General features: G+C 39.3%; 8 protein-coding genes across 8 annotated transcripts; 3 read left to right on the forward strand and 5 right to left on the reverse strand.

Moving 5' to 3' along the window:
- Window positions 1-924: 924 nt before the first annotated feature.
- GCK72_010781 (uncharacterized protein) lies at window positions 925-1,983 on the reverse strand (the record flags this gene model as incomplete). Its single annotated transcript, XM_003111531.2, has 3 exons — window positions 925-1,121; window positions 1,175-1,304; window positions 1,744-1,983. The coding sequence occupies 3 exons, from the start codon at window positions 1,981-1,983 to the stop codon at window positions 925-927; spliced, it is 567 nt and encodes a 188-aa protein (XP_003111579.2).
- A 967-nt stretch (window positions 1,984-2,950) lies between these two features.
- On the reverse strand, window positions 2,951-4,315 carry GCK72_010782 (uncharacterized protein; the record flags this gene model as incomplete). Its single annotated transcript, XM_053728033.1, has 5 exons — window positions 2,951-3,118; window positions 3,220-3,439; window positions 3,488-3,882; window positions 3,929-4,044; window positions 4,228-4,315. The coding sequence occupies 5 exons, from the start codon at window positions 4,313-4,315 to the stop codon at window positions 2,951-2,953; spliced, it is 987 nt and encodes a 328-aa protein (XP_053587610.1).
- Window positions 4,316-4,920: 605 nt separating this feature from the next.
- Window positions 4,921-5,700, reverse strand: GCK72_010783 (uncharacterized protein; the record flags this gene model as incomplete). Its single annotated transcript, XM_003111446.2, has 4 exons — window positions 4,921-5,108; window positions 5,155-5,312; window positions 5,364-5,450; window positions 5,576-5,700. The coding sequence occupies 4 exons, from the start codon at window positions 5,698-5,700 to the stop codon at window positions 4,921-4,923; spliced, it is 558 nt and encodes a 185-aa protein (XP_003111494.2).
- Window positions 5,701-5,972: 272 nt separating this feature from the next.
- GCK72_010784 (uncharacterized protein) lies at window positions 5,973-6,968 on the reverse strand (the record flags this gene model as incomplete). The annotated part of the gene is made up of 5 exons (XM_053728034.1): window positions 5,973-6,172; window positions 6,223-6,355; window positions 6,468-6,617; window positions 6,663-6,803; window positions 6,849-6,968. The coding sequence occupies 5 exons, from the start codon at window positions 6,966-6,968 to the stop codon at window positions 5,973-5,975; spliced, it is 744 nt and encodes a 247-aa protein (XP_053587611.1).
- Window positions 6,969-7,674: 706 nt separating this feature from the next.
- Window positions 7,675-11,453, forward strand: GCK72_010785 (uncharacterized protein; the record flags this gene model as incomplete). The annotated part of the gene is made up of 10 exons (XM_003111706.2): window positions 7,675-7,763; window positions 7,808-8,046; window positions 8,094-8,292; window positions 8,341-8,491; window positions 8,558-9,121; window positions 9,527-9,693; window positions 9,740-10,076; window positions 10,210-10,453; window positions 10,502-10,773; window positions 10,848-11,453. 10 exons carry the CDS (start codon window positions 7,675-7,677, stop codon window positions 11,451-11,453), a joined length of 2,868 nt encoding a protein of 955 aa, XP_003111754.2.
- Window positions 11,454-11,784: 331 nt separating this feature from the next.
- Window positions 11,785-14,921, reverse strand: GCK72_010786 (uncharacterized protein; the record flags this gene model as incomplete). Its single annotated transcript, XM_053728035.1, has 6 exons — window positions 11,785-12,070; window positions 12,118-12,635; window positions 12,685-12,834; window positions 12,890-14,110; window positions 14,159-14,289; window positions 14,339-14,921. 6 exons carry the CDS (start codon window positions 14,919-14,921, stop codon window positions 11,785-11,787), a joined length of 2,889 nt encoding a protein of 962 aa, XP_053587612.1.
- An 872-nt stretch (window positions 14,922-15,793) lies between these two features.
- GCK72_010787 (uncharacterized protein) lies at window positions 15,794-18,344 on the forward strand (the record flags this gene model as incomplete). The annotated part of the gene is made up of 9 exons (XM_003111799.2): window positions 15,794-16,121; window positions 16,485-16,701; window positions 16,749-16,911; window positions 17,008-17,103; window positions 17,161-17,354; window positions 17,399-17,594; window positions 17,638-17,843; window positions 17,894-18,026; window positions 18,171-18,344. The coding sequence occupies 9 exons, from the start codon at window positions 15,794-15,796 to the stop codon at window positions 18,342-18,344; spliced, it is 1,707 nt and encodes a 568-aa protein (XP_003111847.2).
- Window positions 18,345-19,525: 1,181 nt separating this feature from the next.
- Window positions 19,526-19,768, forward strand: GCK72_010788 (uncharacterized protein; the record flags this gene model as incomplete). The annotated part of the gene is made up of 1 exon (XM_053728036.1): window positions 19,526-19,768. The coding sequence occupies one exon, from the start codon at window positions 19,526-19,528 to the stop codon at window positions 19,766-19,768; it is 243 nt and encodes an 80-aa protein (XP_053587613.1).
- Between the last annotated feature and the right edge of the window lie 242 nt (window positions 19,769-20,010).

Consider the following 20,010-nt stretch of genomic DNA (forward strand, 5'->3'; position numbering starts at 1 on the left):
TGAAAACTGGACATATCGCTTCATTTTGCTTTTATTTTGTACATCATCTCAGCTTCTTTTTGTCAATATATGAACAATTCTGACTGATTTTTGTTGTTAGGGACATACGGAAAAACGGGGACATAGACATGCACAAGTGGGGGACGGAGTACCAGCAGGAACCTAAAAATCAAGTAAGCCTCATAAAATGGATGTTACCTGAAATGTTCTGTCTCAATTTCTGTGAACATGGTTATGCGGAAGACGTGGTTGTAACGCTCCATAGTAGTACGGAATGAAAATTTTCCTTTTCTCGGAATCTGAAATTTGAAACCGGAATAAAATTTCCAGAATCCGGAACAGGAACGAAAAAAAATCAGAATTCCGGAATTTCGAATGATTTGCTAAATTTGCAAGACCAAGTCATTTTTCTAGTGTTTTTAATGATAAATAAAAATTAAAACTACTTTTAAGAATCCCATCGAAAAAAGACTATAGTCGTCTTTTAATCTTAAAAGAATTGAAAATTTTAACTACCGGGTTTCGGAAATAGGAAACTCAAGAAAACGGAATCCGAAATCCGGCACCGGAATGAGAAAAAAAACCCAGAAATCCGGACTTTCGGAATTCGGATTCCGGACTACTATTCAACGCTCCAGCTCTGGCGCACCGTTGACGTGTTTTTACTTTAAGTAGTTTATCGTGAGACGGCATGAACATGGATATTCGGACGAGTATGTTTCTTATTGAAAATTTTTATTCGGCTCAATTTTGAGAATCAAATCACAAAAAATGGAAGAATTATTGCTTTTTATAATGCAGTAGAAATAAGCGACAGATGAGTTTGAAATATCACAAAAACTTTGAAATGATACGATTAGATACAAAAGACGTGGTAATTGTACAGAAGGGTTTGGCACATTCACGAGAATTCCGTTTTCCCAGTTAGATTCCGAAAATTCTCTCGAACCAACTTTGTTTTTTTGGCTTTTCCTTGTCCGAGTTTTCCTCCGCTTTTCGTTGTCGCTTGTTCACTTTCTTCGGGTGAAGTGATACATATTCTTCATTCATTTTATTCAAATACTCAATTGAACTATAATATCGAATCTCGGCTCTTGCGATAAACCACATTGCGATGGTTACTGTAATTTGAGGGTACTGTAATCTTTCATCTAAAAACCTCCTCTTCACTTACTGTGTGTTTCGAGCCAATAGATTCCTTGATCTCGTAGATACTCCAACCGAATCGGGTCATTTTCTGGGGTAAATATAAATGATACATTGCTGATAATTATATTGAGCATGTAGACACCTCCTGCGCCCACCTGAAAACAAAAATGAGTGTGTAGAGAGAAGAGAGGGCGCAGAGAAGTGAGACAGTCTCGCTTCTCTGCGCTCTCTCACTGTCGATATTTAGTTGGTTTGTTGGTAAATATCTCGAAATTAAAAAGAGATATCAAAAAACTATGGGCTGTCGAATTTATTGGCACAAACATGTTAGCTCGGCACAGTTCTTACAACTGCGCTCCACCGAAACGCCCTTGAAAAAATTCTCCTTTTCTCGGAGTCTCTCAATTTCGAATACAATTTTCTTCGGTTTCGGTAGAGCGCGATTGGAAGAAGCGTGGCGTGCTAATATGTTTTTTTAACTTCTTGACAGCTCTGACAGTTTTTGAGATATTTCGTCTGAACCTCCGAGAGTGTCTGACTTCTCTGCGTCGTCACATTCAAAGATGAACAGTCTATGAAACCTGAAATCCTCACCAGAAAGTGCTGTGCCCATTCCCAATTCTTCTCATTTCCAATTGATCCATGTAAGAAAGCGCACGCACTTGGAAAAGCAACACATATCACTGTGATATGTTTCCAAGAAGATCTAGCATCGAACTCCTCTGGACGGATATAATAACGGATTGCATTTACGATTTGTAGAATGATAAATATAGTTTTATATCTAATGCCTAGTAGGCAAGGTGCCTTGACAGATGCATATTTGGTGACCATTCAAAATACGAATAACAATAACAAGAACGAGGAGAGGAGAAGCGGACGACGTCTTCGGAGCCTTCTGATGCTATCAGGATGCGCGTATTCTTTTTTTCGAAAGAAGAAGGGCGGTTGCTAAGCGATAAAGAGAGAGAGAGTGGAGAAAAAAGAGAGAGTAAGTAACCTCTTTTTCTAATCATTTTCTTGTCTCTCTCTACTTTTTTCTCGTATTATTTTACGCCTGACTACGAGATTTTCTTGTTTTTAGATGGGTACATCGGGGAATTCAAATAGAGAAAAAGTGCACATTTTGGAGAGACGAAAAGTTGTATATTGATAATGAGGAGATGGATTTGCTCTATTGAATTCAAATTTTGAAAAAAAGTGTAGAGTTTAAACCACGTTTTGAAGAGTGAGTTTGAGAATTTGATAAGGAGGGATTGGTTATCTAACGGAACAGAAAAGAGTCGAGATATACTCTTTTAAAATCAAACAGTTTACTCTGTAAGAGTAAGAGAGCGTAGAGAACAGAGCTGTGCGGAATTCCTTCCTTCGACTTCCTTCTTCCTTCTTCCTTCTTCCCTTTTCAAAAATTTTACTTCCGCACAGCTCTGGTAGAGAAGTTAGACACTCTAGCTTCTCTGCGCTATCTCACTCTCTCAATATCAGTAGCTTGTTTTTAAAATCTCTGGAAATAACGAAGCTAGCAAAACTTTTCCAAGTGACAGGAGGTAACTTTATTCCGGTTGTTCTCATAGTTAATACATTTTGTACGATTCTTTCCTCCGCAGTTATGGATTTATAAAATTTGATCACTGTTTTTTAAAACGTTTCTAAATAGTATATTTGGATTGTTTAGGAACAGTCCGTACAATCTCTGTCTGTCTGTCTGTATGTCCTCAAATATTCAAATGTCATATTTGACTTCATAAATATCTCAATATCATCATCAAAGAGTGAATAATCTAAAAACAAGTTTCTAGTTTCATTGAGTCATTTCAGCGGCCGTCGATTCGGGTCCCATTTTTCTCTCTTCCACTTTCAGATCCTCCGGTATGAGCACTTCAAATGAGACCTGTAATCCAGCGGACACTTTGCACATTGCAGCGTTATTTGTGAAAGTTCCCAAGTAGTGAGGAGCAGAGAACACTGTCTGGAAATGATAACTATATTTCAGTTGTCTATCTTTAAAGGCGTATACAGTAAAAACTGTGGCAGTTACTGAAAAGTTGTCAAGTTCATTCTAGAACGTACCACAAGTTTCTTTCCAGCAAAGAACTCATAACCATCCTGAACACATTGATGTCCTCTCACAATCAAATCGATATCCAACATTTTACAACACTCAATCACCGCGTCTTCCCCAAAAACTACACTTGCTCCACGTGGATTCGGTTGCCAGCCGGTTGATCCTTTTCCCGGATCCGACCACAGGATGTCGTTCTCAAGGCAGTCGTCTTCCAAGTTGAATGGACTAGAAAATGTTAGGCCATGGTTTGAGAAAAGCTAGGCCATAGCGTACCTTCTCAATTTTCTCAAATCGTCCAGTGACTTGAGTTGTTTCGAAATTCCTCCATGCATACAAAGGATTCGTCCACCAATCAGACCAACCAGTGGCATCACATCAAACATTTTCTGAAATCCGAGAGTACATCTGTCTGTTTGTCCGAATGTCCCTCTTACGGTGAACTCCTCATAAATCGGGATTGCAAATTCTCCCTTCCGAGTGAATATTTCCTCTCTGAATCCATATTTATCATTGATGTGTGCCAACTCATGATTTCCACGTAACATCATGAAGTTATTCGGATAACGAGCTTTGAATGAGAGACAAAGAAGAATAACTTCCAGACTATACGCTCCACGATCAACGTAATCTCCGAGGAACATATAATTCGAATCCGGGGGGAAACCACCCTGCAAATACGCTCTATTGAAGTTCTCAATAGAGCACGTTTGCTACCTGAGCGAATAGTCTAATCAAATCTGGAAATTGACCGTGAAGATCTCCACAAATACGTACGGGACCATCGATTTCCACTAGACGACCTTGAGCTTCGAATATCTTTTTGCAAATATCTAAATGCTTTCCGTATTATCAATAGAGTATGTTTCCATACATGTCAGTCTAAGAATATCCATTGTTTTGATTGTTTTTGAGATCCCTTTGCAGCTTAGCAACGTTTTTATGAAGCACTCCGCGAATCTTTCTGAAAGTTTTGATGGTAGTATGACCTAGAAAACTTCAGCCCAATCACTAACTATTCGAATCGTCACTTCTCTTTTCGAAACTCTCATTCCGCTTCGCTTCGTCCATCATGACGTCATTGTCAGATACAGCGGCACTCATCTAAAAAAGTTGTAAAAACCTGGATTTGAATACCCGCGTTTGTTAACTTCAAATGCGATAGAGCGCGTTTGCAATTTGATTAAAAATCTAAATTTGAAAAACCGCGCATATACTTTTTTGGTAGAGCGCGTTTACTATTTTCTCTGCATCTCTCGTCTCTCGTCAGAGTTCCACATCATGAGTATTTCGACCTAATTTTGAAACAGAACAGTAATTTTTCAGCATTAAAATCTGTTAAAATATTGAATTGAAACATAGAAGTTTTCTGATTTTTCTAGAACTTCAAATCAATTCATAAATCACCTCAGCAACTTGTGTTGGAAGTTTTGAAGTTGGTTTCTTCGACATTTTTCACAAATTATTGTCCTCTAATCGAGTTTCTCTTGATTTCGTTATTTGCAATAATAGAATGAGTATCAACCACGAAGAATTATCGCCGAACTCGTCCCAAGTCGATGTAGAAATGAGGCGGAAAAAAGTCCACAGAAGAAAAAGGTTTTTGAAAAATTTCAAGAATTTCAGAACGTGCCACGTTATTTAAAATTGAATGAAAAGTTTATACGATCATCACATGAAAATGGGAAAACTATGCATAGAAAATCAATTTAATTTTGAACTTCTTCAATTTCACCAGCGATGGCGACGGCTTCAATCTCAACAAGTCCCCCCTTTGGAAGAGCGGCGACTTGATAGGCGGCACGAGCTGGATATGGAGCCTTGAAATATTGTCCGTAGACCTCGTTCACGGTGGCAAAGTCGGAAATGTTTTGGAGAAGAACCGTGGTTTTCACGACTGAAATAGTGTTTTAAAAGTAAACCACAATAAACAAATCTATTACCATGTCCATAATCGGCTCCGGCTGCCTTGAGAACCTCTCCGATATTCTTGAGACTTTGGTGGGTTTGCTCAACGATTCCCTCCTTCAAATCACCGGTTTTTGGGTCCAATCCCAGAGATCCGGAGAGGTAGATAGTGTTTCCGGCGCGAACGGCTTGGCTGGAAAACAAGTTATTGCAATGTTCAAAACGTAAAATTAGAACTAGATACCTGTATGGTCCGATGGCTCCTGGAGCATTAGCAGAGCTAATTATTTGACGGGTGACTTTTTGAGCCATATCGATCACTTTGGTTCTCCTGAATTGGTTACTCATTTAGGTTTCATGATTTCTCCACATTTTAAGGAACCAAAAATCAACAACAAAGATAAAAATGCCTTCACCACCACCACCGAAAACTTTGGAAAATAACGACGAACTAACTTAGCCGCATCCTGCTCAGAAGTCTCCTCAGCGCCAGTTTCAGACCGTTTAAGCGCATTTGCAACTGGTGGAAGCATCGGCATTGTTAGAAGGGAAAGAAGAACCGAAAAAGAGAAGACGTACATTATGTGAAGGAGTGGGGTTATCTCAAAAGGCGGAGAGGAGAAAATCGAAATGAGACAAATTGAAGAGAAACAAGACGATGTGAGACACCAACCGAGGTCAACCACGCTTATCAGCGTGTTTATGAATGGTGGTTCTGCAACGAAACAGTTTGCGGCGAAGCTCCTCCCCTTATTTGTTCAACGAAAGTACCAGCCGATTTTCAAACATTAAAGTGTCCTTAACAAAAAAGAGTAACAATTAACCAACAATTTATTTGGAAAGTAACAACAGTTTATTGAACTGGAGCAACTGGTTGGGCTGGTGGGACCTGAACGTCCTTCTTCTCCTCCTTGTGCTGGCTGTGTGGTTCCTTTGGAATAACCTCCTCTTGTGGTTCAACAATTTGGACATGGTCTGGAAGGGCGATTCTTGGTCCGTTCTGTCCACGTGGGTCGTATGGAAGCATGATCTTGACCTTGATTCCGATGACTCCTGAAATGTTACAAATAGTTTTAAGCAGAGATTGATAAATTAAATCATACCTTGACGAAGTTGGACGTGTCTGACGGCTTGTTGGATGTAGTCGTTGACTGGGTGTCCAGAGTGGATCATGAGTCCGTCGACGAACTTCATGGCCTTGGCACGCTGTCCGCGAAGCTTTCCGGAGACAATAACCTATAATTATGAATCACTTGTTTTGATGAATTGGAATTTGTTAATTAGAAAAAAACTAGCATTTTAAAAGCCGACTTTCGGTTATTGATTAAAAACAAATAATAACACTTACCTCAACTCCTTGAGCTCCAGACTCCATGATGAAGCGGAGAACTCCGTAGCAAGCACGACGGACGGCAAGTCCTCCAACGAGCTTGTATCTGAGAGACTCGCACTGAGCGACAGCGCAGAGTCCTCTGTTGGAGACCTTCTCGGCGTAGAGCTATAAAATAAAATTGAGTGCCAAATTGCGAAATGAAAATTTTACCTCAACAGATCCCTCCTCGAAGGCGAATCTCTTTTGAACAACCGAGGTGAGCTCCTTAATTCTGCGTCCACGCTCTCCCAAAACGTTTTGGGTGCGGGTGGCCATGATGATGACCTCAGCTCTAGCTGGAGTGCTGCGGACCTTAAAACAACTTCTTTTTATAGATACACTATGACTCTAATTTACCTCAACGCCGGAGTATCCGTCCTCAGCGAGCTCCTTCATCAAGAAGTTGTTAAGCTCAGCCTTGAAGATTCCGCCGATGACGGCCTTCTTCTTCTTGGTCACGTTTTGATTGGCAGCCATGTTGCCCACTGTTTGACGATATCTGAAAAACTCGGACTGAGCTAATTTACGAACGAACAACTGAAACAAGATTATTTAAACGAGGTCAACAAACAAATATAAATATGAAAAATTGATGAAAATATGTTAACCTTTGCCCTTGTTCAATATATAACCATAATCAAAGTCCGCAAATATTTCTTGACGAAAATAGGAAATCTCATATTTTTAAAGCGACAAATTCGACGATAACTTCATTCTACCAGAAAGAAAACTGCTTTTAGTATCAAAATAATCTACTTTCTAACGTTAATCGCACAATTTTCGTCAAAAACTTCACTGAATATCAGTTTAATGCACAAATTTTGAAAAAATCGTGAAAAAAATCAAAAGAAGTTTCCTCCCAAGGCAACGTGCAATGGTTTAGCGTTGAATACTCAGTCAACGACCGACACATTTCGCTGCTTACCTCGCCTTGAGACCGAGCGCCGTTGCAAGTTGCATGTTCCTTTAAATCTGTCTCCTCGTCTCGTCACACACTCTCTCACTTCTAAAGAGGGTTTTTTGAATAAATCCGAGCTTTTTTCTATTAATTTTCAGCATTCTTCGTGTTTAAAGCTGATTTTTCAAAACATTATTTTATTTTTAAATTCACATCAATTTTCTTTTCAAAGTTCCCCTACTTTTCTCTACCCGGAGAAATAGCTTTGATATTTCAGAGACAAACATGGATGAAGACAAAATTGTATTAATCGGTAATGAAACAGATCTTCTCCATTCCGGTTACAATTTTGCAATTAAAGCCGAAGGAAAACGGTATATTTTTCTCAGCAATCTAAAATTATAATCTATTTTTTCAGATTCCCCAGTTCAGTGCACTTCACACATCATGCAATATTGGCATCATTGAAACTACCGGATCCAATTATCGATGAGCTTTTATGTACAACTAGCAGTGATGTTCAACAAAAAGCGATGGTCATTTTACAAGAAAATATGCCAGACGGACATGATTTGAACACTCTAGGCGGTTATTTAATGACTAGTCTTCATTCATATTCACTTCAGGGTCTCAGGCTGAGAGCTGAACATGATAAAGGTGATTTCTAAATTTAACCAAAATTAAAATGAGAATATTTCTTCTAGAGTTCGAAAGGACGCTAATGAAAACAAATGAAGCATTATTGATAGTGTGTGATGAGAAAAATGCTCAAGTGGGTATCGGAATGGATGATAAAACATTCATGGAGTGGATGGCAAAGGAGAAAGCGGATTCCAGACAAATCTCTTATTGGATGAAACATCAACACACGAAACCATCAGATTTGGGTCATAATTGGTTGGGGTATGGTACAGAAACGTCATTTTTTTGAGTAAACCGGCTGGATTTTAGAAAATATTTGATGTGGTTGAGGTTTGAGACGCAAGAGAAGCGAAAACAAGGACTTTTGCAAAGAGAAACGTTCCTCGTCCCGGGAATATCAAAAGAGAAAGATGATAAAGTAGCTATGATCTCAATCAATGATTTGCTAATTTGTTTGGAGGTGAGATATTTGAAATGTAGTGATTTTTTTCATTTCTATCTGAATTCGAACATTCTGTAATTTCAGGGAATCTTCCGACCACTCTCCAACTACTATGCCTTCCCATTCGAAATGAAAGGAGAAAGATATCGATCTGTTGAGCATTATGCCTACGAGAAACTATTCAATTCGCTGAAACTTGATGATAAAGCAATTGAAAAGATTCAGACTACACCAGTTCCCTTGGATGTTCCTACGGTCGCTGGAAAAGTTCTCAGAAGTTTAGAAATTAGTGCTGAAACAATTGCTGAAAAAACGACAAAAATGGATAGATGGAGACAATCAGCAATGAAACATAAAATCTATCATAATGAATATCTTCAACAACTGTTGCTTTCCACTGGTTCAGCTATTCTTGTTGACACTTCGATTGGTGACCCAGTGTGGACTTGTTGTGCTTCTGAAACTGAATTACAACATCTTCTGACAAAACCATATGTAACACCGCAGAAATTAATTGGATTTATGTTAGACGGAGAACAGAAGACCACACCGAAAAGTTTACGACATTTGTATGGAAACAAGAGTGGTTTATTGTTGATGGAATTGAGAGAGAGGATGTCTATTCATACAACGAGTCGTATCCCATTGGTAAGAATCAATTTTTTTCGATTAAAGAGTCGTTTTGGAAATAGAAAAATAAAATATTTCTGTTACTTTATCAATCAATCCATTGTATGTTGGTGATGTAGAACTTATTAGAACAAATTCAAGCATTTTTTTGAATAAAAAATCCTATTGCAGTATTATTAGCACGACACGCTTCTTACAACTGCGCTCTACCGAAACCGAAGAAAATTGTGTGCGAAATTGAGAGACTCCGAGAAAAGGAGACATTTTCACGGGCATTTCGGTGGAGCGCAGTTGTAAGAACTGTGTCGAGCTAATATAAAGGCTTGATGAAATTACAAAAGCGGACTTTTTTGTTTATTTTTGACGCTGGATATTTCTAATATCTTCCCATAATTAAATGCTGTCAATATTCCATTTTTCTAGCTCTCTGCCATCAACACAGCCCCGCTGAAATCTATCGTCACACCAAACGTAATCTGTTTCACACCGGAATCTGTCTTCCACCCGTTGTATCCTGCTGAAATCCGATGTTCTCATGATGGACCACCTCTTCCATCACCTGCTCATTATGTAGCTACTCAGGCAGCAAAGTAAGCATTTTTTCCTTGAATCAATGTAGGAAATTCCGTATTTCAGACTTCTGAACATAAACAAAGAAGATACTGAATACATTCTCGAAGAGACTTCATCAATCCAGTGTTGGCAACGTCTTCATGAAGTGATTGAATTAAGAGGACGGGGGTTGGAATTAGAGCAGACATGGTGGATGGATAAACGAATGCAATTCATCAAAGAGTCACTTCAACTCCTATTCGATCAACATCCGCCACTCTTGAGATGTCTTCTGGATACTGGAGATTCTCTTTTGGTTTATTGTTCGAGGTTCTCATCGATGGATGCAGAATTGAGTATTGGAATGAGAGAAATGGATTTCAGATGGTGGATGCAAGAAGTTGGAATGTCTACACAAACTGTAGGTTTTAGTTCTGATCGGTACTGATACCCCTGAAATTTTTTCCAGTTTTAACTTTTCTGTATTTCTTTCCATCTCAACATCATACAAATATGATCCGACTCTTAACTTTTGCAATTCTTCTCTTTTTCAGCTGATAGACATGTGCTCTCACCCGATGGCTTTCCGTCCTCCATACCTTGGTGGCAACCGTCTTGGACTGATTCTAATGGAACTTCGTCGTGAATTTGTCCTTCAAGGAGTATTCCCTCAACAACTTCCAGAACTTCAACTAACCCCCGACTCGATTTTGGGTACCAATTCGCCGTCGGAAAATTTCATGACTTCGGAACACTTTGATATTTTGCAACCATGGAATTACACGGCTCTCTGGATTAGTGAGTTTTAAATTCATTTAATAAATTATCTCAATGCAAAATTCTCAGATCCACTCTTCCTTCTTGCCAAAGACGGACATCCAGAAGCAATGGTTCAATGTACAAGAATCAAAACCTCCCCACGAATGGTTACGATTGACGATGAGAAAGTGACGGAAATGGTACAGAATCTGGTGACAGAGGAGTCACATGATGCGACATTGGGACGAATTGCAGCCGAGGATTTGAGAGCAGTTTTCATGAAATTGTGTGGAAGATTGAGAACAAAAATGGAGACGTTGGATCGACAAGCGATGGAAATTGCAATGGTGGCGATGGAGGTATGAATGGTTACACAATCTGTAAATATAAACATTAAAAACAATTATTTCCTTGTTAACTATTATTTTTCTAGACACACCGCCTCCAATCAATACGTCGAAGCCTCTCCGACACAAATGATCGAAGTGAGGACGGACCGTCTTCATCGTCTGGTCCCTCGATTTCTGCCCCACCAGTCCCATCCAACAGACCTCGAACTCCCGGATCACACCCTCCATCTTCTTCTTCATACCGAATGCCTGCGGGACGAGAACGAGATAGAGACGATGATAGAGATGGCAGAGAAAGAGACAGAGAACGAGATTCACGTCTACCATCGAGTGCTTCCTCATCTGCGATTGCTGCTGGAATTGCTCCCGGATCAGCGTCATCATCACGGAAAGAACGAATGGAGTACAAGATACCGACGACGTCAAGAAGAAAGTTTGGAAAGGATCGAGAAAGAGGGCCTGAGAAATCATCAATGTCTTCTGATCGGGGGAGAGATAAAGATATTCCTTCCAAAAAGCGTCCTCATACCTCTCCACCTTCTCGAAAAACTATGCCATCATCTCCCAAAAAGACGGCTCCAACTCCGGTAACACCTGCCCCTGTGGTCCCTCCAAAACCAAAAAGAAATCCGGACGAAGAACTTTCGGACGGAGAAATTTTATCGACCGACGAGGAAGATAGTAATTAATTTATTAAATTGAGAAATTTGTGATAATTTTGTTTTGTTTATGAATCAATTTCTCATGCACAAAAAACCGGCATTATTTTTTCGTTTTGATTAGTATTTCAGTTTCAAAAAAGCAAAACCAAAGTTTTGTACAAGTAAATAGTTCTTTATTTTAGGTATACACACACAAAACTGTTGGATTCGTCTTTATTCGACACCAATAGTGAAAAGAGAGAGCAAGGGATAGAGGAAAATAAATTAAAAGTGTTTTCAGACAGATGAAACGGGGCTTTCTTGGGGGAGGGAAAAAGGGAGCGAAATTAATAGTTTATCGAATAGTACAGTAAACCAATCAAAAATCGGCGAGATTGATATCAAAAGGTGTGAATGGCTTCAATTCGACTTTTTCGGAACTTGGAGGAAGATTGATTTGAGACACAACTTCACTGACAAGCTTCTCTTCCTTCTCCTTATCGACACGATCCGCCACAATGATTCCTCCTTTGTACAATGGTTTCATTGGTGTGTATGATCTTGAATCACTGATTGAAATCAATTGTCGTTGCGCAGGAATCACACGTGCCGGATTCATCAGACGGTGGAGTGGTTTCGTGTCCTTTTCTGGTACTTTTTCTTTCCTGAAGTAATATAAATAGTTTTCGATGTTTGACTATCCAAAACTCACTTTGGTTTTCCTGGCTGATCCACTTCCATCTTCTCATCTTCTACAGTAGTTCCAGATGATGAAGATTGCGCATTTGCAGCAGCCAGAGCAGCAGTTGCAGCAGCTTCACGTCTCTTTTTCTCCTCGGCAGCTTGCTTTTTCAATGCATTCTTCTTTCCGGTAATCGACAAAACGACAGTCTCAATCTTCTTTACATCCTTGTCCTTCTTCGACTCGGTTCTTGGTGGATATGCGTACTTCTGACTGTTGGCGTGACAAATGTAGTCGAGTACTGGAATTTTGAGATTCTCGTTGACCATCACGAGACACGATGGCTTGGCGGCGAGAGCAATGAAAAAGTGCATCGAGTGCCAGAACCATCCATGCAAGAAGCACATCATTCCGACCATCGATCCCATATCCGGTTGACCATCAGAGTTGTGCATTGTGACGGCCGCGTTTTGGCCTCCAATATCAAGAAGTCCTTGAGAAATGATGGCACCGAACTTGACAAGAGAGTCCTCATTCTTTTCTCCGATCTGAAGCAACTTACGAAAAATTTGAACAATGAAATTCACAATAACAAACCTTCTTCAACAACTGTTTACGGAATCCATTGACTTTCGGGCATGTGTAATCGGTCTGCTGGCACATAATAAGAGCAAGTGAGAGGAGAGCTCCCTTACGAACGAATCCTTCCTTATCCGAAATCATTGGCTCGATAAGGCTTATTGCTTCCTAAAAAAAATATAATACGTATTGCACCTTCTTTATAGTTGAATTGTGAGCCTACCATGTTTCCAGTTCCAGCACAAGCGATTCCCAAAGCCATGGCAGCTCCATATCTGACGTGTCCGTTGAAATGCTCAGTGAGCATTGAAACGTACGAGAGACAAGTAGCTGGATCTTTTGAAAGAACGAATCCAATTCCAATGGTAGCATATCTCTTGACATCCAAGTTCGGATCAGTAGCAACCTTCTCGAGCAGACGACGGACTACTGATGGGGATCCAGTTCCAGCGTATGCCATGGAAAGCATACAGATTCCAGTTGATCTGAGCATTGGGTTGCTCTTGGCTCCGATAGCCTCCTTGATGAATGGCTCAGCATCTCCTTGGAGTCCGAATGAAGCACAGGCGAGTCCGGTACGAATACCACGTTGAGTCTTGTCGTGTTGAGTGTCAACAGTATATTGTTTAAGCTCATTGAACACTTCTTGGTTCAAGTTTCCAGCCATGATGAGTCCCATTGCAATACCAGCAGACTCTCCAGAGACGGCTTCATCACGTTGAAGAACCTCACGAACCTTCTCATAACCAGAAATAGAAGATGATCCGAGTCCAGCGACTCCAAAACCAAGACAGGCTCCGTGACGAACTGGTTCGTTATCAGCAGTCTTGAGCCATTGAGCCAATGTGCTCATCGCGGTGGCATCTCCGTGCTTGGCGTGGATCAATCCATATGCAAGCATCGCACCTCCCTCTTTGAAACCGAAACCTTCGACTGACTCTTTTGGAAGATATGGGTCAAGAACCTTCATTGCGGATGCTTCTTGTCCATGATGAATAAGTCCAAGAGATGCCACAGCGTTGAACTTATTCCAGTTTGTAGCCTTTGACACCCAGTTAAGATTGTTACGAAGGAAATCGTCACAAGTTGTACCATACTGCATGAGACCGTTAGAGATGAGAAGTGCATTGTGAGCAGACGCAGTTCTGATATTTTCCTTGATCTCTTCCATTAAAATTGAATCGGTATGATTGTGGCGGACATAGAAATCGAGATAGGCTTTGACGGTTTCGTGTCCCTTCATGATGGAATGAATTTTCTCCATTGCCTTTGCATCTGGAGAATCCTTTTGCTCGAATCGTCGAAGTACACGATCGAGGAATCCTTGACTAGCAGTCTCATACAAATCGAAAGCGATTTGATAAGCAGCAGTGCTCAGATTTCTTGAGATGAGATCAGTGATCGTGTCGGCGGCAGCTTCAGCGTTATCAGTGAGGACATAGCACTGAAAGAAATGAATATGGAAAAGAAAACATTTTTCACTAGTTTTTACCTCGCAAATTTTTGACATATCTGGGGATGGGCATTTCATGTAAGTCTTGATGACTGTGTTGATCACTTTGAAGCGGAATGAACGATCGAATGCACCACTGACAACGCGATTGAGAGTTTCGTGGAGAGTGGCTGAAAATTAGTCAATTTAATAAAATTATCAAGAAATATGAGCACTTACTTTGGTTTTTGTCATTCAATGCGTTTGGCATCGCACTAATAGCTCTCTCGATCATCGGCAGATTTGTCGTCTCGAAACCCAATGAAATGACATACCAAATCTCGGATTTCTCCAAATTTCTCTTCACAATCTTTTCGACCAATTCACGAAGTCTAACTGGAATTTCCAGTCCTTGTGAGCTCAATGTTTTATACGTGTCAATTGCAGTCTCAATGACCTTGTTAACGTATTCTGCATCATTTCCGAGGCCGGTTTTCGGTGCTGGCACAACGTTGAAGTCTGTACGAAGGGCGAATTCCAGGGCACGCTCATACTGTTCCAGACAGAAATATACTTTTGAAACGAGCAACGCGGCGGCATTGTGATCTGGGAATTGATCGATGTCGAGAAGCTTTTCAACAGCTGGAAGAGCGTCGGCCACCTCGAACCATGTATTGGTGAGAATATCCCAATCATTGAATGCTTGGAGAACGTGAACTTTGTCAGATATTGCGGCTTTTGGTGATTCGAGGATACGGATGAAGGCAGATGCATTGGTTGCACCTCCTGGCTGGGATCGCCATCTCTTCAAAAGTGTCAGCATCTGGAAAATTGAAAATACTCGACGGAAAAGAGGTTTTAACCAAAAGACACGAAAAAGAAAATGATGATAAATTGAAGGGAAGCACTGTTAAATTCACTAATGAGTTTACAATAAGTTATTTTCTCTAGGAATATATTTTTTTACCGAAAGTCACTGAAACTACCGAAAAATAAACTTACATCGCTTGGGAGACTAAAAAGCGAATAATGAGAGCGCTCACAAAAACAAGCTAAAGCATCGAAATTTCGAGAAGATAGGTTCGGAAAAATGTTGAATGGCTAATGAGAAGTGCTTTTTCGTCTCAAAAGTGTCAAAACTATGTTGAAAATACTGGAAACCGGCGAGGAACAACAGTTATTTTAACTGTTTTTCTTGATTTGAATTGTCATCACACGGGTTTCGCGCCAACGCATCGAACAACGCACCAGTGGACCACTTGGCGTGCTTTCGGATTTTTTGTTGAGAGCTGATTTCGGTTATAACCTTTTGAAGTTTAGCGTATTGAGTTGGAACTATTGACAAAAAGAGCAAATATGAATGTTTTTACGATTCAATAATGTCCTCTGGTGTAGAGAAAAAACTAAATCCTCCAAGTTTTTCATTAGGATTACTGTAGTAAAGGTGGGGATAATCGAGTGTGATTATGGTCTCGCACGGATAAATTTTCACCAAATTATCAAACGAAAGTTCCAGAAACCTTGCGTAGCATTACGCAATTTCAGACATACCTCTTATACGAATACTAGTGTTTTTGTGTTGAATAAAACGAAGCAATAAAGAATTTTTGAGTTTTCACGCCACGTTTTTTCTTTAGTTTTTTTTCTCCACGTCATTTTTCACAAAACTAAAAAATAATAATATTTCAGAGTTATATGTCATTCGAAGGTACAACAACATGGCAAGTCATTGTCGAGGAAACTGCCGAATACAAAGAAAACATTGATGAGAAAGCATATTTCGATAAAATAATTTGTTTGTGGAAGGAATATCCTAATGCAATCAGTAACAGAATAACAACTTCGGTTCTTATCGATGAAGACACTGATGCTTGGAAAGAAGTAATATCAGTCTTCAATTCGAAATACAAGTTTGACCCAAGTAATCGTAGTGAAATAACTATTTCGAAGTTCATCCGAAAAGTTCGTCCCAGCAATACTCAAAACTTCTCGGAAAATGCATATGAATTATCTTTTTATGAAGGTTTGTCTACTATTTTAAAAGGGGGCTCCGGTATTCCAAAAATTGAGATTTTTGGTATGGATCGACTCAAAATTTTGTAGAAACCAAAAAGTCTCTGGGAGCCAGGTTAGAAAATTAGTCTGAAACGAGTTATGAGGCCTCAAAGTGCCAAAAAGGGTCTCTCGCATGGAATTTTACGTTGAAATGAGAGGAAAAATTTGAAAATTGCACGAGGAGAAAATTTTTACGTTGAAATATAATGAAAAATTACATGCGAGAGACCCTTTTTTGGCACTTTGAGGCCTCATAACTCGTTTTAGACTAATTTTTGGTATACCACAGTCCCCCTTTAAATGAGATAAAATTAAAGTTTTGTGATTTCAGAAGAATTCCTCGTTCGTTTCTACCCAGTCGTGCTTGATGACAAAGAACATCCACACTTCGCAAGCCCATATTCAATAGCTTGCAGAGTTCCATCTGAAAATTCTTTGACTCTTCAAATTCTCAAACCTTCAAATGCTCCAGATGAGAATTACGAATTTTTGAGAAATTCAGCATTCAAACAAGTGTTCACCTGGATGAAAGGAATCGACCTGTCGAAGTGAGAAAGAATGAAATATTTTTCGTGAAATAATAGTTTTATTACAGAACATCTCGCAAAACGAATTCGCTGATTGACAAAGAATCGTATGCTCGCACTTATCAACAAATTCGAGAAGATTATGGACGAGGACTGATTCAAGGATGGACTGAGAACTCTAATCCACACAAAGTGATTTTTGAGGATTGTGGAATCGCAGCTTACATTACTGTACGTTTTTTGTAGATTTACTAAAATGAAAAATATGTTGCCATTTCCCAATAACATCAAAAACTTTACATCACTTTAAAAAAGTATTTCTTTCAGGAGCTCATCAATCGTTGTCTCCTTCCAAAACCGAAAAAATTCGTTGATATTGGTTGTGGAAATGGAGTACTCGTTCATCTTCTCAACAAGATTGGTGTAAGTTGCATATAAAATTTTTTACCAGTGTCTATTTTCGAAAAAAATCTTATTCAGTTGAACGGATACGGCGTCGACGTTCGTCAACGTAAAATCTGGAAGACAACATTAAAAGATGTGGATTTGCGAGAATCAACTGTTGAGCCACAATTCATCGTGGAAAATCAGCCACATTTTGATGCCGATGTCGATTTGCTCATTGGAAATCACAGTGACGAGTTAACGCCGTGGATTCCAGTCATGGCAGCAAAGTGAGTGATATTCTGATGTTCCTATCAACATATATCTTTTTCAGACTCAACTGTAATTTCTTCTTAATACCATGCTGTCCATTCGATTTCTTCGGGAAGTTCTCAAATACTGGAAGTTATTTGGGACCGAAAAGAATGACTTCTCAATACGAATCATTCTTCGAATGGACCGTTTCTGTTGCAGATCGGCTCGGTTTCGATGTGAAACTCGACCGGTTGGCTATTCCAAGCACGAAAAGAGTTGGTTAATCTTTATATAATTTGTAATAAAAACTTTTTTCAGCTGTGCATTGTTGGCCGTGTTCCAGAACGAGGTCTCTGTCCGAATCTCGATACAACCATCCAGAAGATGACGCAGGGACAAAAATTCGTTGCAAGACCAAGAGAGATCAAAAATAATAACTGCATGCACCTCTCTGTGTCAGATCGGGAAAGGATAGCAAAGAAATTGTTTGATTACATTCTGAAATCGTCGGATGAAGTGAGAGAGTACGTTTCAATAATTTGTTCGCTGAAAACTCAATGAATACATTTTCCAGCGGCTGGAGATGCGGAGGCGAAGTGCCATTGGCTCAATTGGCTGGAATTCTCAGTGACGAAGACAAGAAATTGATGAAAGATCAAGACGGAGGACTCCAAACATTTTTGCGAAACCACCATCAAATTTTTCACGTGAGCTTCCCTACGCCAAATACCACACCTAGGAAAGAAAGAGATGATGATGATGATGATGAGAAGATTAGTTTTAGAGAGATCTTGTAGATTTTAACTGACACATTTCTAATTGTTTTCGAAAATTGAATAGATTAATTCCAGGTCTTCAAAGCAGCCGCTCGTCTTCGTGATTTCCGTCAACCAATCGTCAAGAAGCAACGCCCGGGATGGACGCAGCCAAAACAAACACCAAAGATGAAATCCCCGTGTTGGATGTCTTTGAATCATCCGGATGGTTGTCCAGTTGGACCAGAAGCTTGTCGTTACGAGCATTAATTTTCCTTCTTTTTTCCAGTTTAGTTTTTATTTTTTCTTTCTTCAATAATTGTACATCTTTATTGTTATCTCGTTTGTTGTTTTATTGTTTTCTAATTCCCATACACCATATCCATATTTCTATTGATTGTTCTCCTCCCTCCCTTTTCATCCAAATCATTCTGTTCTATTATTCTACTGTCCCATAAAATTATATATTGAAGAAAAATAATAAATTTATCTTCTATTTGTCCATAACTTTATTTCACATTTTGAATCTTATTTCATTCAAATTATTTTCCATTCACTGTCTGAGAGATTCATTGGAGACAACTGAAGACGAGGAGTACGACGATGAACAACTTCATTTCTGGTTTCGCCTTTTCAGTTGAAAATGACCAACTTTGAGAGGATGTTACGGTATAAGTGATTGTCCCACAAAGTAAATTACCGTAAATTCTGTATTATAACGGCACCTGTAATAGAACGGCACCTGTATTATAACGGCACCCCATCTATACTCAGAATTCATGAATGTGATCATCCCGGTGTCTTTTTTTGGTTCTGACTAGAAGCAGCGTGATTAGTAACTTCTTGATCAGCGGATAGAACTCCCAAAAAAAGTTTTTCCGGTAAATTTTAATAAGTTTCTGAAACCACAAAATTTCTCTGGGAGCTGGTTGAAAAATATAACTGCATGCCGTTATAATACAGTATTTACGGTATGTATAAATCGTACAGAACAAAGGTAAAGCTTCAATTTTGTAGTTGACAACTCTTTTGTACGGAAACTGCCTAGAGAATTACACATCGACAAAGAAATAACCGACCAATTTCAGTGCATATTAGTGAAATTTTGGAGCTTAAAATACACTGTCAAAATTGATAACCTTTTGAGCGGTACTGTATGTGATATCAAGAACATCCGGTTAAGTGGATTTTGATCTTCTGATAACTGTCTTCTCGTGTTTCGTACTTTAGTTATTCCTAAGAATTACTCATTACTATTTTCGAGAAAACAATTCGACCCATAAGATGATATTTGTGTTTATCTGAATAATCAAACCAGTTTCTTCCTTATATTTCAGATTCTGGAGAGTATATATGCCAGAAAGATATTGACAATTTTCAGTATCCTCCTTTTCAATCTAAAATTTCAGTTGTTTATTTTCCAGCATTCCTCACAATCACCATTTCCAGAAATGAAGTTGTTCATCGTCGTACTCCTTGTGTTCAGTTGTCTCCAATTAATCTCTGCTGACATCTACTGTAATGATCGTGGAATCTGTACTGGAAGTGGGAGAGCAGCTGAGGATACTCGATGTGGAAACTGTCATTCGTGTACTTTCAAGAACTGTTGTCATGTTCGATTCACCAATCCATACACGAAATGCGATATTCCCGGATGGCGTTCCGATGTTTACAAGACTGTGAATGGAAAATAATTTGAATGAAATAAGATTGAAAATGTGAAATAAAGTTATTCATTATCAAGACTAACTTTGCAAAAATAAGTTTTTCAGTTGCACATTCAAAATGAACATCAAAAAATCGAATCAACACAGACACCCAGCTGAGCATGTTTTGCCCATTTGACTCATTTAGCTCAAAATGCAATATCGAGTAGATCTTCTGTTGACCCCTCCATTGTCCATTCGAAAGAAGATTTCATATTGAAAAAGAAAAA

This window comes from Caenorhabditis remanei, chromosome III (genome assembly GCF_010183535.1).
Source record: "Caenorhabditis remanei strain PX506 chromosome III, whole genome shotgun sequence".
Classification (NCBI taxonomy): Eukaryota; Metazoa; Nematoda; class Chromadorea; order Rhabditida; family Rhabditidae; genus Caenorhabditis; species Caenorhabditis remanei.